The sequence below is a fragment of the Halteromyces radiatus genome (assembly GCF_025201355.1).
Source record: "Halteromyces radiatus strain CBS 162.75 chromosome Unknown BX664scaffold_5, whole genome shotgun sequence".
NCBI classification, from domain to species: domain Eukaryota; kingdom Fungi; phylum Mucoromycota; class Mucoromycetes; order Mucorales; family Cunninghamellaceae; genus Halteromyces; species Halteromyces radiatus.
Genome location: NW_026251691.1, coordinates 2,128,732 through 2,144,345, shown reverse-complemented (window position 1 = coordinate 2,144,345; position 15,614 = coordinate 2,128,732). Strand labels below are relative to the sequence as shown.

At 35.9% G+C, this 15,614-nt stretch overlaps 2 protein-coding genes across 2 annotated transcripts; one reads left to right on the top strand and one right to left on the bottom strand.

The window, feature by feature from the left end:
• Positions 1–2,364: 2,364 nt before the first annotated feature.
• BX664DRAFT_351195 (uncharacterized protein) lies at positions 2,365–3,032 on the top strand (the record flags this gene model as incomplete). The annotated part of the gene is made up of 3 exons (XM_051547648.1): positions 2,365–2,380; positions 2,468–2,858; positions 2,948–3,032. The coding sequence occupies 3 exons, from the start codon at positions 2,365–2,367 to the stop codon at positions 3,030–3,032; spliced, it is 492 nt and encodes a 163-aa protein (XP_051399460.1).
• Positions 3,033–6,219: 3,187 nt separating this feature from the next.
• Positions 6,220–7,419, bottom strand: BX664DRAFT_315968 (uncharacterized protein; the record flags this gene model as incomplete). Its single annotated transcript, XM_051542699.1, has 3 exons — positions 6,220–6,446; positions 6,471–6,578; positions 7,140–7,419. The coding sequence occupies 3 exons, from the start codon at positions 7,417–7,419 to the stop codon at positions 6,220–6,222; spliced, it is 615 nt and encodes a 204-aa protein (XP_051399459.1).
• Positions 7,420–15,614: the final 8,195 nt, after the last annotated feature.

Below are 15,614 nucleotides of genomic sequence, written 5' to 3'. Positions count from 1 at the left end.
GACAGCACCAATACCAGTGTTAGATGCATCAGTAGCTACATAAAATGGCTCATTTGTCAATGGATTTTTTATAATGGGTGTGCGACTGATTATACATTTAAGTTTGCGAAAAGCTATTTCACATAGATCAGTCCATTTAGTGCCCAATTTACCTTCTTTTCTTAGTTTATCTAATGGCGCAGTTAACATTGAAACTTTTGGTATATGATCTCTAAAATAATTGATGACACCCAAAAATCGTTCAATATCTTTTCCAGTTTGTGGAATAGGCCATTCTTGTACGTTTGTAATTTTTCTGGTATCTAAAGTCAAACCTTTTTCTGATACACAAAAACCTAACAAATAAACAGTGCGTTGTGCAAAGTGACATTTGCTTGGATTTAGAATTAAATTAACTGACGTTAATTTATCAATTACTTGTTTCACATGGATACTATGATCATCCATTGTTTTTGAAAATATGACTATATCATCAATGAACGATGTAGCAAAATCCATGTCTTGTAGGATCAGTGATGTTACTCGTTGGAATTTTGATGATAGAGGTTTGAGACCAAAAGGACATCCTTGAAACATATACTGGATACCTCGATGTGTAAATGTTGTTTTATGTTGATCCTTTGGTGCAATCATGAATCTATGAAAAGCGCTTTTTAAGTCCAACGTAGTGAAGACACGAGCATCACGCAATGTTTCATAAATTTCTCTGATGAGCGGTAATGGATATCTATCATCAGGTAAAAGTTGATTAATATGTCTAGGATCTAAACATGGTCTTTTCTTTGTTTTATTTCCATTAGCATCTTTTTTAGGAGCTAATGTTAAAGGACTATTCCATTGATTATTAACACTCGCTTTTACAATGGTACCCTCTTTATACCAATTATCGACAGCTTCATCCACTAAAGGCATTAAATTTTCTGCAATAGGGTATTGTCTACGATAACAAGTTTTTCCTGGAGGTGTATCCAATGTGATGATTGATTCAGGTACGGTACAGAAAGATTTTTTATCAATAGCTTGATTTGTTTTTATACTTTCTTGAATAGCTACAGTATTAAAAAACTTTTTTGTTCTTGTTCAGTACCTGCTGGAGAATTATCTGGAGTTGGAATATCTGATTTTTCCGTTTCATCAAATGTGATTATTCCTCTACTAGTATGTGATGTGGCTAAACCTGCAACAAAAATACCGAGGGAATTAAGTAAATCCATTCCTATAATACATTGATATTTTTCATCTTGTTGCATTTTTATAATTTCGAATGAATGTTCTAGTTTTTTATCAGTATTATATATAATTGATAATGGTTTTGTTTTTCCTATTCTCTTTTCTACATATGATGATGTTGCTAACAAAATTGTTCCTTGTGTTTTAACAATAGATATATTTTTATTTTTTATAAAAGTATAATCTATACTACTAAAGGTGCTACCAGTGTCTATGAGAGCGAATAACTGATGGCTTTATTTGTCTAGATCATCGAGATCAATGTCTAACATATGATCATCATCTTCCTTTTTATTTTGCTTTGTCTCTTCCTGGTTAAGTTTAGCCATACGTGCCTTATGAATTTGTTTAGCATGTACCACTTCATAATATTCTTTGCACTTATGACCTTGTATCCAATGTTTTCCACAATAACGACATTCAGCAGTAGGACTGGCTCAATGTGAAGTCGGGGAGGCTGGGCCAGGCATGATGATTGTCCCATGGGTCATTGGGCTTTTTGATTTTAACGTGGCATTGGGCGGGTTGGGCATACCTCAATCACATATTAACCCAGTTGGTCCACTATACCTCATCGCCCCATTTAACTCAAACGGCCCAACGGACCCAGTTGACCCATTTAACCCAATGATCAGACTCAGTCCGTTCGGTCCACTCTCTCTGTCGTATTCGGTACCTATGAAATATATAAATAAAAAGAAAAGATGCATTCAAAAAATAAAAATAACATGATATAATGAGACATCAGAAGAGATGGAATGAATTACATTTACATGTAACAAAGTAATTCGAATAAAAATAGAAAGCTTTATTGAGTAAAAAGTATAACTTCTAAGGGTTACTAATTGATATACTAAAATTGAAGTCAATAAAAAGAAAAAGAAAGGAAAATGACCCAGTTGACCCAAGAGTGACCCGACAAGGCCCAGGCGGAGTAAAGCATGAAACCTTATTTTCCACCATGCCGACTTTTTAGCGCGTTTTTATTTCTTTTTTTATTTCTTTTTTATTTCTTTTTTATTTCTTTTTTATTTCTTTTTTATTTCTTTTTTATTTCTTTTTTATTTCTTTTTTTTTTCTTTTTTTTCTTTTTTTTCTTTTTTCTTTTTCTTTATTATCAACACCTGTTTATTAATGTCGTTTAACCAAGGTATGTTTTTTTTTGTTGTTGTTGGCAGTAAATGCATCACAGTTACTTGATACTTTTGTATATGTTGACATATTTTTTTCTTTCTAGGAACAAGTTCCAGCAAAGGAAAGAAAAGAGCTTTTGACTATGAAAACAGCTCTGAAGAAAATACTCTCTTACGAATGCTTCCAGATTCTTCTTTTTTGGGCTTTTTGAACAACTCTGACGATGATGTAATTGAAGGCTTCTCTACTCAATCTTCTTCATTTCCTCAATCTTCTTCATTTCCTCAATCTTCTTCTGTTCCTCAATCTTCTTCTGTTACTCAATCTTCTTCAGCACAAGGAAGCTACTTTTCTTTGATGAGCTTGGACACTGTAACAAGTGATAAAACGGAAATCAAGCTAAGTAAAGTCTGGAATGTATTTACAAGAATGAATTGGAATGACAAGACGAAGGGTGCTCTCAAGGCCACAAAATTTTTTTGGGGGGATCCAAAGTACAGTCATTCCGGAATTAGATGTCGCATTTTTAGAAAATGATGTCGCCTCACCAGAAAAAAGATGTCGTGATTTTAAAAAATAAAAGTCGTACTCTTCGAAATGAGATGTCGCCCAATTTGATTTTCAATGTCGCAGTATTTGTCGTTGGAGTTGGCGCACCTAATGAATAAACATTACTTAACTAAAGTACTATAAAAATTCATTTTTATTGGAGGTTTAAATAAAAAAAAAAAAATACATAAATATCAACACAAATAAGAAGGAATAACTAAACTACAATGTCTAATCTACATAGGCAATTTCTTCAGACAATCGGCAAAACGAGCAGCAGAATATCGGGCATAACCTTGAAGATCTTTGTGAGTCACCATATGGCAAGCTTCCCTTATCCTTGTTGTAAGAGTTTCTTCTTCCATGAGTAGACTTCGCTTTGTTGAATACTTCACCTTGGACCAAAATTGTTCGATGGGATTCAGTTCTGGGGAGTAAGGTGGAAGGTAGACACAACGATAGCCACGTTCTTCAATTATCGTTTGAATTTCCACTGCCTTGTGAATTGGTGCGTTGTCCATAACCAGGTAAAAGCCTTTAAATTCAGGGTATCGATCCATAACATCCATAGTCTCCATTAAATAGTCCACATAATGTCCAGTTGTTGTTCCTGTTGTCCTTTTTGTCGTTGTGTTTTCTCCATTTCTAAGCCGTTTTTGCCTTTTTCGTTTAGTCCCTGGTTTTCGAATACTGATATTGACAATCCCAGCAACAGATATGGCACCTAGTATTGTATGAGATGCTGCCCGTGTTTTAGCCACCTTCACAATAGGAGTAACACCTTTTTCCGCCCACCCATATGTTCGACGCTGGTTGATGTTGAAGGCTGCTTCATCTATAAAAACGCAGTTAGTAGTGAAGTCCATGTCAGTGTTCATCCATTTTAGCACCCATTCGTATCTTTTTTCGATCGTTTCATCGCTGTTTCTTGCCAAAGAATGGAAATGAGCCTTCTTGAGAGATAGATTGCATTCATTTTTCATAAATTCATGCACCACAGTTTTCTTGACAACCAGTCCTTCGAATTGCTTTGTAAGACTATCGACAGCTTGATCGATGATCGCCGAGGGATTGTCGTCTATGAATTCAATAAGATGTCGTTTGTGTTCGTCACCTAATCTTGATTTCGGCCCAGGTTTTTTTTTTGTTTTTTCCAGGTTCGTCTTGCTGTCCAGATTCTTTGTATGCTTTAATCCACCGTTGAGCTGTTCGTGCATCCACTCCGTATTCCTTACCTGCCTTGGCTGCCGACACAAGTTTTTCAAGATGATAAGTGATGACAAGAGATTTGACGTCTTCCGAATGTACGTTGTAGTTGCGTCCTTTGGATTTCGCCGTTGTTTCCATTTGTTGTTGTTGCATCATAACTTCGTCTTGTTGGTCTTCCTCGCGTTGATTTTGTTCATTCTGACACCTTGTATAAATTTCCATGTTAGTGAGTGATTCCAATTCTTTGTCCAGCTCAGGATAATCAGCAGCCATAGGATCATTCCCATCTTCATCAACAATATTCCCTTGACCATCATCGAATAAAAATTTGATGTCCATTATAGATAACACACAAAAAAAAAAAAAAAAAAAAACAGAATCCAGACAAGGTAAATAATAATGGTATAAGAAAGCTTTTTATTGGATAAATAATGAGGATATAAATAATGGGACAAAAGACAAGAATGAATATAACGAAAAAGAAAAAGAAAATAACTGAAAAGAAAAAGAAAAATTTATTTCGAAAAATGCGACATTGAAAATCAAATTGGGCGACATCTCATTTCGAAGAGTACGACTTTTATTTTTTAAAACCACGACATCTTTTTTCTGGTGAGGCGACATCATTTTCTAAAAATGCGACAACTAATTCCGGAATGACTGTAACTTACTAAATTCCGTAAGTAACACATATTTCCAAAATGGTACTTTCCTTTTTCGTTCATTGCTAGAATCACCAGAGATACCTACCAAATAAAATCAACAAGTCGCGTGTTTCCACGTTTTTTTTTTTTTTTTTCGTCTTCCTTTTTTTTTTTTTCTGTCTCCCTTTATTTCTCTTTTCTCTTCGCTTTTTTTTTTTTTTTACCTTTATCAATCAACATGAATCCCACCATCAATAACAACAATAACGAAAATAACGACAATACCAACAACACTCAAACGAATGTAGCTCTTGTTCTAGATTCTATGCGCAAAAGAATGGAAAGTTACTTTGAGATGCTGTTGTCGGTTCTCATGGCCAGTTGTCTCCATAGTAACGGCATTTTGTCAAACAATTTCGAATTAGAGGTTGTCTTGAGAACGTCTCCGTTCTTTTTTTTCACTTCTCAGAGATTGTTTGAAAACAATGGCGAAGATAACGGCGCGATCCCACGTACGTTCGGTTATTGGCATGATGTCCATCCTTTTTTACGCGATGATACTAGTGATTTGAGTTACTACAGAAACTACCGTCTTCGAAAGTCGTCCTTTGTTTGGTTGGTCAACTCCTTACGTGATCATCCTGTCTATGCTACCGAAAATTCGACCGATCCTGAGGTACAGATTGCTTGTGTTCTTTGGCGATTTGCAAACACCCACTATGGCTATCGAATGTTCAGAAATCAGATGGGATACTCTCAAGGATCGTATAATAATTTTACTATGCGGTTCCTGACAGCGATGATAGATGTTCATTCTGACAAGATCAAGTGGCCACAAGGTGAATCAGTGAATGAAGTGGTGAGGGGTTTCCTAGGCGTCGACAATCCACGTATACTTCCTGGTCAACGTCTCCCTGGTGTTATTGGTTCAATGGATGGCAAGTTAGTCAAGATCAACGAGCCTGCTCGTAGTGGTGAAAGTTATCGTGACAGAAAAAACAATTTCTCGATGAGCTTGATGGCAGTGTGTGATCACTTACAGCGCTTTACGTACGTAAATGTTGGACAATCAGGTATTGTAGGAGTGCTCTCACGATGCCATCCTCCCAACCCCCCCTCCCAAGCTGAAATTGAAAAATAGCCAATAAAAAATGTCTTACCTTTTATAGTATGGGAGTTGACTCTTTGCCTTGGGGCGAGGAATCCTCCTCCCAACAAAAATTCATCCTCCCAAAGAATTTACTAAAGTACCTTAATCCATCCATTTTAGTAAATTGTTACACGATAATCCGCAGTAGCATTGGCAAATTTTCTTTTTTTTTTTCGCGTTTCCCTCTTTTTTTATTTTTCTTCGTTTTTCTTTATTCACATTTCACTTTTTTCCAATAAATCCATTATTTTCATAAAAAAAAAAACATTTTATTTTTATTTTTTATTTTATTTCTGATATCTATCAACAATTACTAACTATGTCCTTCCATACTTTCCGCTTCAATCTTCCTACCCAACAACAACAATCATCCGCATCGCCATCAACATCATCTATTGCTGCAACAACAACCATCACTTCATCATCATCCGTTTCCACTCCAACAACAACCATCACTTCATCATCATCCATTTCTATTCCAACAACAACCATCACTTCATCACCATCATCTGCCTCTACTCCATTGTCATCTACCCTCGTTCATCATCACTTACACCATCCTCTTCCTCGTTTATCACCTGCCCCTATTTTTCTTCCATCATCTGCACCTCCAATTATCCAACCAGTTATCCGATCGCCAACATCTTCACCACCTCCATCATCTACTCAGCGGTCATCATCATCATCATCACGATCATCCAAACCAAGTTCAAAATATACCGAAGAACAAACTGCCGTTTTGATTGATTGTTGGATTGGTAAATGGAGAGAGTATCGTCAAGGTGGAAATAACGCCATCAAGTCCAAAATCAAACGTGCTGTTCATCAATTGTACAGAGAAAGGACCGGCGACATGAATCGAACTGACAATGCTCTTGACCACAAGCTGGCTGACCTTCGAAGGGAACATACCGACCATGTAAGATAGTTGATTGGATTAACAAATATAAAAATAATAATAAAAGACAAATCGAAAATACGATGAGACTGTTGATATAGTTTATTTCAATAAGAATTGAATGAGAGAGAAAAAAAGAGAAAAAACTATTCTAATCCAATCTTAAATGACAAGAAGCTGAGATCTTAAAGTTACACAATAATATCAGTCTAGATACGACACCATGTCACTAAGATCAATGCTACAGGATCTGGTGGTGGACCATGCACATGGGTTCATTTTGATGCAATGCAAGCATTAGTGGGTGATGATCCTAATGTTATACCAGCAATGGAAATCGATTCTCTTAGAGACAACATTTTGGTACGAGGAAGATCGCTGCAGGAAGTTGAATATTCGTCAGAAGAAGAAGAAGAAGAAGAATCCACGGAAGCACCAGCAACAACATCAACACCAACGTCAGCACCAACACCAACACCAGCACCAACACCAGCACCAACATCAGCGCCAACATCAGCAACAAGACCATCCGGTAACGATAGGAACAGTGGGCGTCGTGTCCGAAGAAGAACCGATACAATGAGATCACTTATGGCAGACACCATGGAAAGACAACAACGTCAAATTCTTGATGAAATGCGACAAATGCAGACAGCTTTCCAAGAGCAAAGCGATCGTCGATGGAACCAGTTCTTCAGCATGTGGAGAGAATGCGAACAAAGACGTGAAGGATTCATGGAACGGTACCTGGATATACTGCAAAATGGTAGATCACAGTTGCCAACATCAACACTAAGATAGTTGATTGGATTAACAAATATAAAAATAATAATAAAAGACAAATCGAAAATACGATGAGACTGTTGATATAGTTTATTTCAATAAGAATTGAAAATGAGAGAGAAAAAAAGAGAAAAAACTATTCTAATCCAATCTTAAATGACAAGAAGCTGAGATCTTAAAGTTACACAATAATATCAGTCTAGATACGACATCACCCCCTTCCAGTCTGTTAGACGTCTATTATATATTTGTCTGTATCTTTTAATGTTATAACAAAACATGAATTATACATCATGCTGCATGATTATTCAGGATATGGTTTTTTATTCATGGGAGTGATGGTTGTAGAACTGTTCAACTTCTTTTCCGTTTATTATTTTTTCTTTGAGGTCGAACAGGTTCCTTTAAACCGATTCTTTTATAATAATCAGTGATGATTCTTGGATCCTGGAAATTGTGATGTGGTTCCCAGGTATCGTCTTCTGGTGTATAACCTTTCCAACGTACTTTATATTCATATTTATTAGTTTTTTCATTTAAGCGATGTTGTAATATTGCTTGTACTTCATACACTTCATCTTCTGGTATGATTTCATCCATTGAAATGAGTTTTAGTTCCGAAGGTGTATAATTTCTTGGTAGGATATCACCTGTTAGATCTTTAAGGATATATGCACCTCCTTGATTTTGTTTGATCACTTCAAAAGGGCCAGTGTATCTGGGCTCCAATTTTGTACGTTGTGAATTTTTTATCATCACATGGCTTCCTTGTGGAAAAGTAAAAGTTTTATGTTTGTTATCAAAGTTCGTTTTTTGTTTCTTTGTTACTTCTTGCGTTCTTTTTTGTATAGCTGGAAATATCACTTCATTCATTTGTTTTATACGTTGTTGTATTTCTTCTTCTGTCATTTCTTCTTTAATACTTTCATCCCTAAAGTCGACGAAGTCATTAAGCTTACGACCGAACATTATAGTAAAGGGAGGTGTATTTGTTCTTTGACTTATTTTGTTGTTTATAGATAATTGTACTGACGGAAGATATTTATCCCATTCATTCACATTTCCTTCTATTACTTTTTCTAGGACATTCATAGTTGTTTTTACAGTGTTTTCTGCTGCACCGTTTGCCCTTGGATGATATGGGGTTATTAATCTGTGATCAAAACCAGCTGCTTTCTTGAATCGTTTCATCATATCGTTAACGAATTCTGTTCCGTTATCCGATTGTACAATCTTAGGTATACCAAAATCGCAGAATACATTAATCAGTTGATTGACTATAGTGTCAGCTCTTTTGTCAGGTATTGCCCGTATTATTACAAAGCGTGAGAAGATATCTCTCATAATCAAAATATAATTATTATTTTGATTTGTTGTAGGTAAAGGTCCAGCAAGGTCAATTGCCCAGTGGTCACCTGGTAAGTTTGAGGATATTGGGCGTAAAGGATGATATCCATGTTTCGCTATGTTATATTTTTGGCATGAAGGGCATTTACTAACTAGAGCAACTGCTTGTTCTTTTAATTTAGGCCAATGTATACCGTTACTATGAATAGCTTTGACGATTGCTTCAGCACCAAAATGACCAAAGAGATGTGCTTTATTTAATAATTCCTGACGTTCTTCTTCTGGTGGTTCCATTTTATCTGCACTATTTATTTCAACAGATCTGTTTATTAACGTGTTATCGTTATTACCCCCTTCCAGCCTTGACATGCTAGGGAAAAGGCGTGAAAGATAATCAGGTAAAATATTATGGGTACCAGGTAGATGGATGACTGTGAAGGTATAGTCGAGCAATGTGTCTAACCAATTTGTCATCATAGGGTTCATATGTTCCTGTGAATGTATATAGATCAGAGCCTTATGGTCCGTGTAGAGTGTGAATGGATTACCCCACAGGAATTGGTGGAATTTATTGAAAGCGAAGATGATTGCTAACAATTCCCTTTTTGTTGTAGAGTAATTACGCTCTGATTTGGACAATGATCTTGCCATGAACCCAATATAGTTTGTTTTACCCTGGATTTTTTGGAAGAGGACAGCACCAATACCAACGTTCGATGCATCCGTCGCTACGTGGAATGGCTCTTGAAAGTTGGGGTGTGATAAGGTAATATGTTTTTGCAAAAGCTTTTTCAGAGTTGTAAAGGCTTGCTCATGCTTAGGTGTCCACTTCTTTTTTAGATTATCCTGGTTACGCAGTTGATTCAATGGATCGGTAACAGTTGACATCATTGGAATATGATCTCGGAAATAGTTGACTACACCAAGAAATCTTTGAAGGTCTTTGCCTGTTTGCGGTGTTGGCCACATGTCAATATTTTGCAGTTTGCGTTCATCAAGTGATCGTCCATTTTCTGAAATAGAGAATCCAAGTAAGTATACGGATTTTTGTGCAAAATGACATTTGTCTGGATTGAGTAGTAGGTTAACGGCAGTTAACTTATCAATTATAGTTTTAACATGTAATTGATGATTTTGCATGTTATCACTATAAACTACGATATCATCCACAAATGTGGTGACAAATGGTAGATCAGTGAATAAAATACTCATCACCCTTTGGAATTTTGATGATATAGGTTTTAAACCAAATGGGCAACCTCTGAACATATATTGTTTACCGTCTACTGATGTGAAGGTAGTTTTATGACGATCATCCTCATGAATTTTGAACCTATGGAAGGCACTTTTTAAATCAAGGGTACTAAATACTTTGGCACCACTCAATTTTGTGAAGATATCACTTATTAATGGTAAAGGATAACGATCATCAGGTAAATATTTATTAATATGACGAGGATCCAAACATGGTCGCTTACCAGTTAAGTTACCGTTTATATCTTTTTTAGGTGCTAATGTTAATGGTGAATTCCATTTGTTATCGATGTTAGCAGGAACAGGTTCAATGATGCCATCAGCCAGCCAATTTTGTACAGTTTGATGTACCATTTCTTTCAATGTATGAGAGATGGGGTATTGTCTTCTGTAACATGATACACCTTTAGGCATAGGTAAGTATATCACAGATTCAGGGAGTGTACAAAAAGCATTTGTAGGGATAGCTTGATTTTGTTTTAAACTGTTTTTAATAAAATGATGGAATGTTTCCTGTTCTTCTTTTGTACCTGCTGGTGCTTCATTTGGGATTTCTTTATCTTTATCAGGGTCTTCTTCCATCTTTTGAGGAAGTGGATCCCATGTTTGTACTAAACCGTAATAACCAATACCAAGTGAAGGCATTAAGTCAGCTCCAATACTAACTTGTTGATCACCGGTTAATTTCATTACTTCAAAAGAATATTTTAAAGTTTTCCCGTTATAACAAAGATCTAAAGGTTCTGTATAACCTAGACGCTGAATTACATGATCAGAATGAGCTAAATGGATACAATCATTTGGATTTTTATTTTTATTATTTAGAACAATTATTTTAAAATTATTTTTTAAACAAAAATTTTCATCGATGGCAGAAAAAGTTGCACCACCATCTAACAAAGCCATGATAGGTTTTTGTTCTAAATAAATCGGAATAAGACATTGATTAATGTTTTGATTATTTTGAATTAAATTTTGTTTCTTATTCTTAGCCTTACATTCTGACATAAGATTCAACTTATCATCAGCATCTTCTTGTTTTTGAACAACCGTTTTGGTTCGTATAGCAGCACGAGAGAACAAATTATTTTTGCCATCTCGGCCGTTGAGTTTCTTTTTAGGACAGACATGTCCAGGAAGGTATATCTGCCCGCAACCATTGTAACAAAGAACACCTGTTCTTTTACCATCAGAGACTGTATTAGCCTTTTTTATTTTCTTTACAAACGAAACATCATTTTGAATGTTTCGCTTTTGAGCAAAACCTCTAGGGTTTTCTGTTCTTTGGATGTCCATACCAGCAACGGTTTGCATCAGTTGATGAATATCAACGTCAAAATTCGGGGCAGATCGGGTGATCAACCACTCCGTTGCTTGTCTTCTAATTTCTGGGTTTAATGTAGCTAAATAAACTACATTGGAAAGAAGAGAGACAGGCATTGTTTCCCATTCAGTCATGGTTAACAAATTACCGAACATCTTATTATGTTCGTCGATGGTTTTAGAATTTTGTCTGATCGACACAAGTTTATGCCAAGCATTAAACTTTTGAGCTGGAGTATCATATTTGTCAATAAATTGACGTTTTATGAAAGCCCATTCTGTTTCACCATCTGACTTTTCATTTATTTTCTTTAATAAACCTTCAAAAAAGAAAGTTTGAGCGCCGTCAAGACATCTTGGAAACAAACGACGAAATTCATTTTCAGGTTGTAAACCATGAGAAATGAAAATTTTTTCCAGCGTGCTGAAAAAATGTTTGGTCGAAGTAAACGACTTGTCATTTATTTCTTTACCAACCTCATAACTGTTGACCAGCTTTAATTGAGGAAGGTATTTGGGAACAACGAGGCTTCGATTCATCATCTGAGCCTTTGTTCTTTCTTCTTCAGCTCTACGGCGTTCGAAAGAAAAGAACTTTGGGTTATGTGGGAACTTACGTTCATACATAGCCCGACCATCATCGACGGCTTGTTGATCCTTTTGTGCTTGTTCAAAAAGTTTTTGAACATGGGCACGAGCTTCATCAGAATTATCCAATTGAGCAAGTGCTTGAGTGTAGAGCACTTCAGACTCTTCTGCCTTGTGCGTAAGCACAGCGACAGCCCACTCGGCCCTAGCTTCAGGAGAAGCATAGGTTGAGGCCCCCAAACCACTTTGAAAAGTGGAAGAGGGTTGATGGTTTTGTTCTGTCATAATGACATCACGTTCCAAATGGTTGTTGATAATGTTGTTGACAAAATCGGTGCCATTAATGGAGAAAGGAGCAGAGGTATCCGACATACAGTGGCGATCAGAACCGTTCGAATGTTTTCTTTTTTTTATAAAATCAATCATCCTAATAAAACTTACTATTTAACCCTATGATGTTTTTACACCAATTAAAAGCTCTAGAGAGTGACTTTCATTTCCATATACGGATTATCCATTTCCATTCTCAGATAGCCAATGATTGATGCTCAAAGATCGGTATGTCATTCGAACAGTTATGCAGCGATACACAAAAAAATAAAAAAAATAAAAAAATAAAATAGATGATATCAAATAACGTTTATTTAATAATCAATCCAATACCCCTTTGCCTTGATAACATCACGGCATCGTTTGGGCATCGTTTCTATAACTTTTTTGCAATCATCAACCGTAATTGTATTCCATACTTCCTCTGTACGATCCCATAGATCTTTCATGCCTTTTGGTGGAGAAGAATAGTTGGTAAAGAGCCTATTTTTAACCAAAGCCCAAATATTTTCAATAGGATTTAAATCCGGTGACTGTGCAGGCCATTCCATTAATGAAAAAGGCTGATTTTCCAAGTATTCCTTGATCACTTTGGCTGTGTGCTTTGGATCATTGTCCTGTTGGAAGATCATTTTGCTCTGATCCATGCCATACCACTTGAAGGTATCTACCAATTCATGCTCCAAGATAGCCTGATAGAGTTCCTTGTCCAAAATGGTATCAATCTTGGCCATGTATCCAGGTCCATCATAAGAAATGCACCCCCAAATCTTGATGTTACCACCTCCATGCTTGATTGTTTGCTTCACATGCTTGGGTTGAAGCTTCTCATCTGCCCTTTTCCAAGCATAACGATGCCCATCTGACCCAAAGCGATTGATTTTGGTCTCATCCGACCAAACAACACGTCTCCAATCATCCATCGTCCAGTCTTTGTGGGTTTTTGCCCATGCCAAACGCGCCTTGATATTTTTAGCACTAAGCAAAGGCTTCTTCGGCTTGACAATAGATACCAATCCTTGTTCCCTGAGGGCTCTACGGATAGTAGAGGTACTAACAGCAACATCCAGTTCATCCTTCAATGCCTTACGAACTTGCGTGGCACTTGATTTGCCATCCTTGGTCACTTGGCGAACACAAAAGGACTTTTCCCTATCACTGAGCTTGGATACAGCACCACCAACAGCCTTGGGTATACCCCTTTCAACGCCAACAGAGTACTTGTGGATGGTACTGACGCTTACACCAACATCCTTGGCTATCTGACGAATTGATTTACCTTGTTTGAGAGAGTGGATGATTTGTTGTTGTGATATTGGTTGATTTTTTGTTACATAAATAAAGACGATAATAAATAAGTGAGATTCTTTTATGTTGTTTATTATGAAGAAAATAACTTAATTGATTATTTTATAAAATAAAAACTAAGGTATATTTATATAAGTAATCTGGAAATAAAATAAAATAAAAATAGATTGATTATTGAAGAACAATAGATTTTATGTGGTAGATGTCTCAGATCTATATTCATCTAACGACTTTTTATTTCATGATACGACATTATCCCCTGCCAGTCTTAACGACGATAGTTTATTTTGTCGTACATGAATAATCATGACTTGTATAGAATAAATAATACTTCAATGCATGGTATCATCTTATGTATCATTCATATCTACGTATTTTGATTTTGATGTTTTGTATATAATTCTATCAATAAATCATTTGGATTTTATCTTTTTTGTTGATTTACTTGAGTCTTCCTTATAATCAATATTTCTTTTGTTCCAGTATACTTTGATGGTGTTAATGTCATCAAACATGTCTGCAGGTTCCCATGTATCATCATCAGGTGTGAAACCCTTCCATCTAACTTTATATTCATATTTACCCGGTTTGCCTCTGTGATTGATGATTGATTCAACTTCCCATCTATCTTCTTCAGCAATGATTGGATCTTCTGATACACTTTTAAGTGCACTAGGTGGATAAGCCTTTGGTAATAATTCACCATCTCTTTGTTGCAATGTATATGCACCACCTGTGTTCTTTTTTACCACTGTAAAAGGTCCTTGATATTTAGGCTCCATTTGAGTGCTTTTAGTTGGTTTTAATAAACTAACTAACGATCCAATTGGGTATTCGATTATTTTATGATTTTTATTAAATGTCTTTTGCGATGCTTCTCGAACTTGTTTTGTTCGTTGTATTATAGCAGGCAAGACAATATCTGCCATGTCTTTGATTCTTAAGATTACATCATCATCATGACGTAAAGAATTATTTATTATTCTTTCTTTACTATAATCTTTGAATTCATTAAGTTTTCTTGCAAACATTAGTGCAAAAGGAGCAGAATTATGCAATCTAACTATTTTGGCATTGATTGCATATTGGACAGTGGGTACATAATAATCCCAATCCTTTGATTGACCCATGATTGTTTTTTCTAAGGTGTGCTTAACAGTTTGTACTGTTCTTTCAGCTGCACCATTAGCTCTTGGATGATAAGTCGAAATCAATCTATGGTCAATTTTAGTAGATGTAGTAATCGCATCTACTATTTTATTGACAAATTCGGTACCATTATCTGATTGTAGAATCTTTGGAAATCCGAATGTGCAAAATACATCAAGTAACATTTCAGCTATAGTTACAGATGTTTTATCGGGTATGGCCTTTATGATGACAAATTTTGTACAAATGTCAACCATTACTAAAATAAAGATATTACCACGATGTGTTTCTTGATAAGGTCCAGCTAAATCAATAGCCCAATGATCACCTGGTGACTTTGATGTAACAGAAGCCATTGGATGGTAACCTTTTCTTACTATGTTGTATTGCATACATTGATGGCACTTCTTTACCATTTCAATTGCATCTTTTCTTAAATTTGGCCAGTGCATGCCATCTGCATGGATAGCTCTTTCCATTGCTTCAGCACCAAAATGTCCGAAAGCATGTTGTCTTTCTAAGATGCTTTTTCTTTCTTTTATGTCTTTCACGTCTTTCCTTTCCATTTGTTCAGGTTGTCTAAGATGTGATTCAGTATAAATAGCTGCTTTGCGATGATATAGGCGAATGAGTTTTTTCTGATTATCTTCATCCGGTATAATATATTGATGATCAAATGATTGATCTTTTTGTTCTTTATGATTCATCATTATGTTTG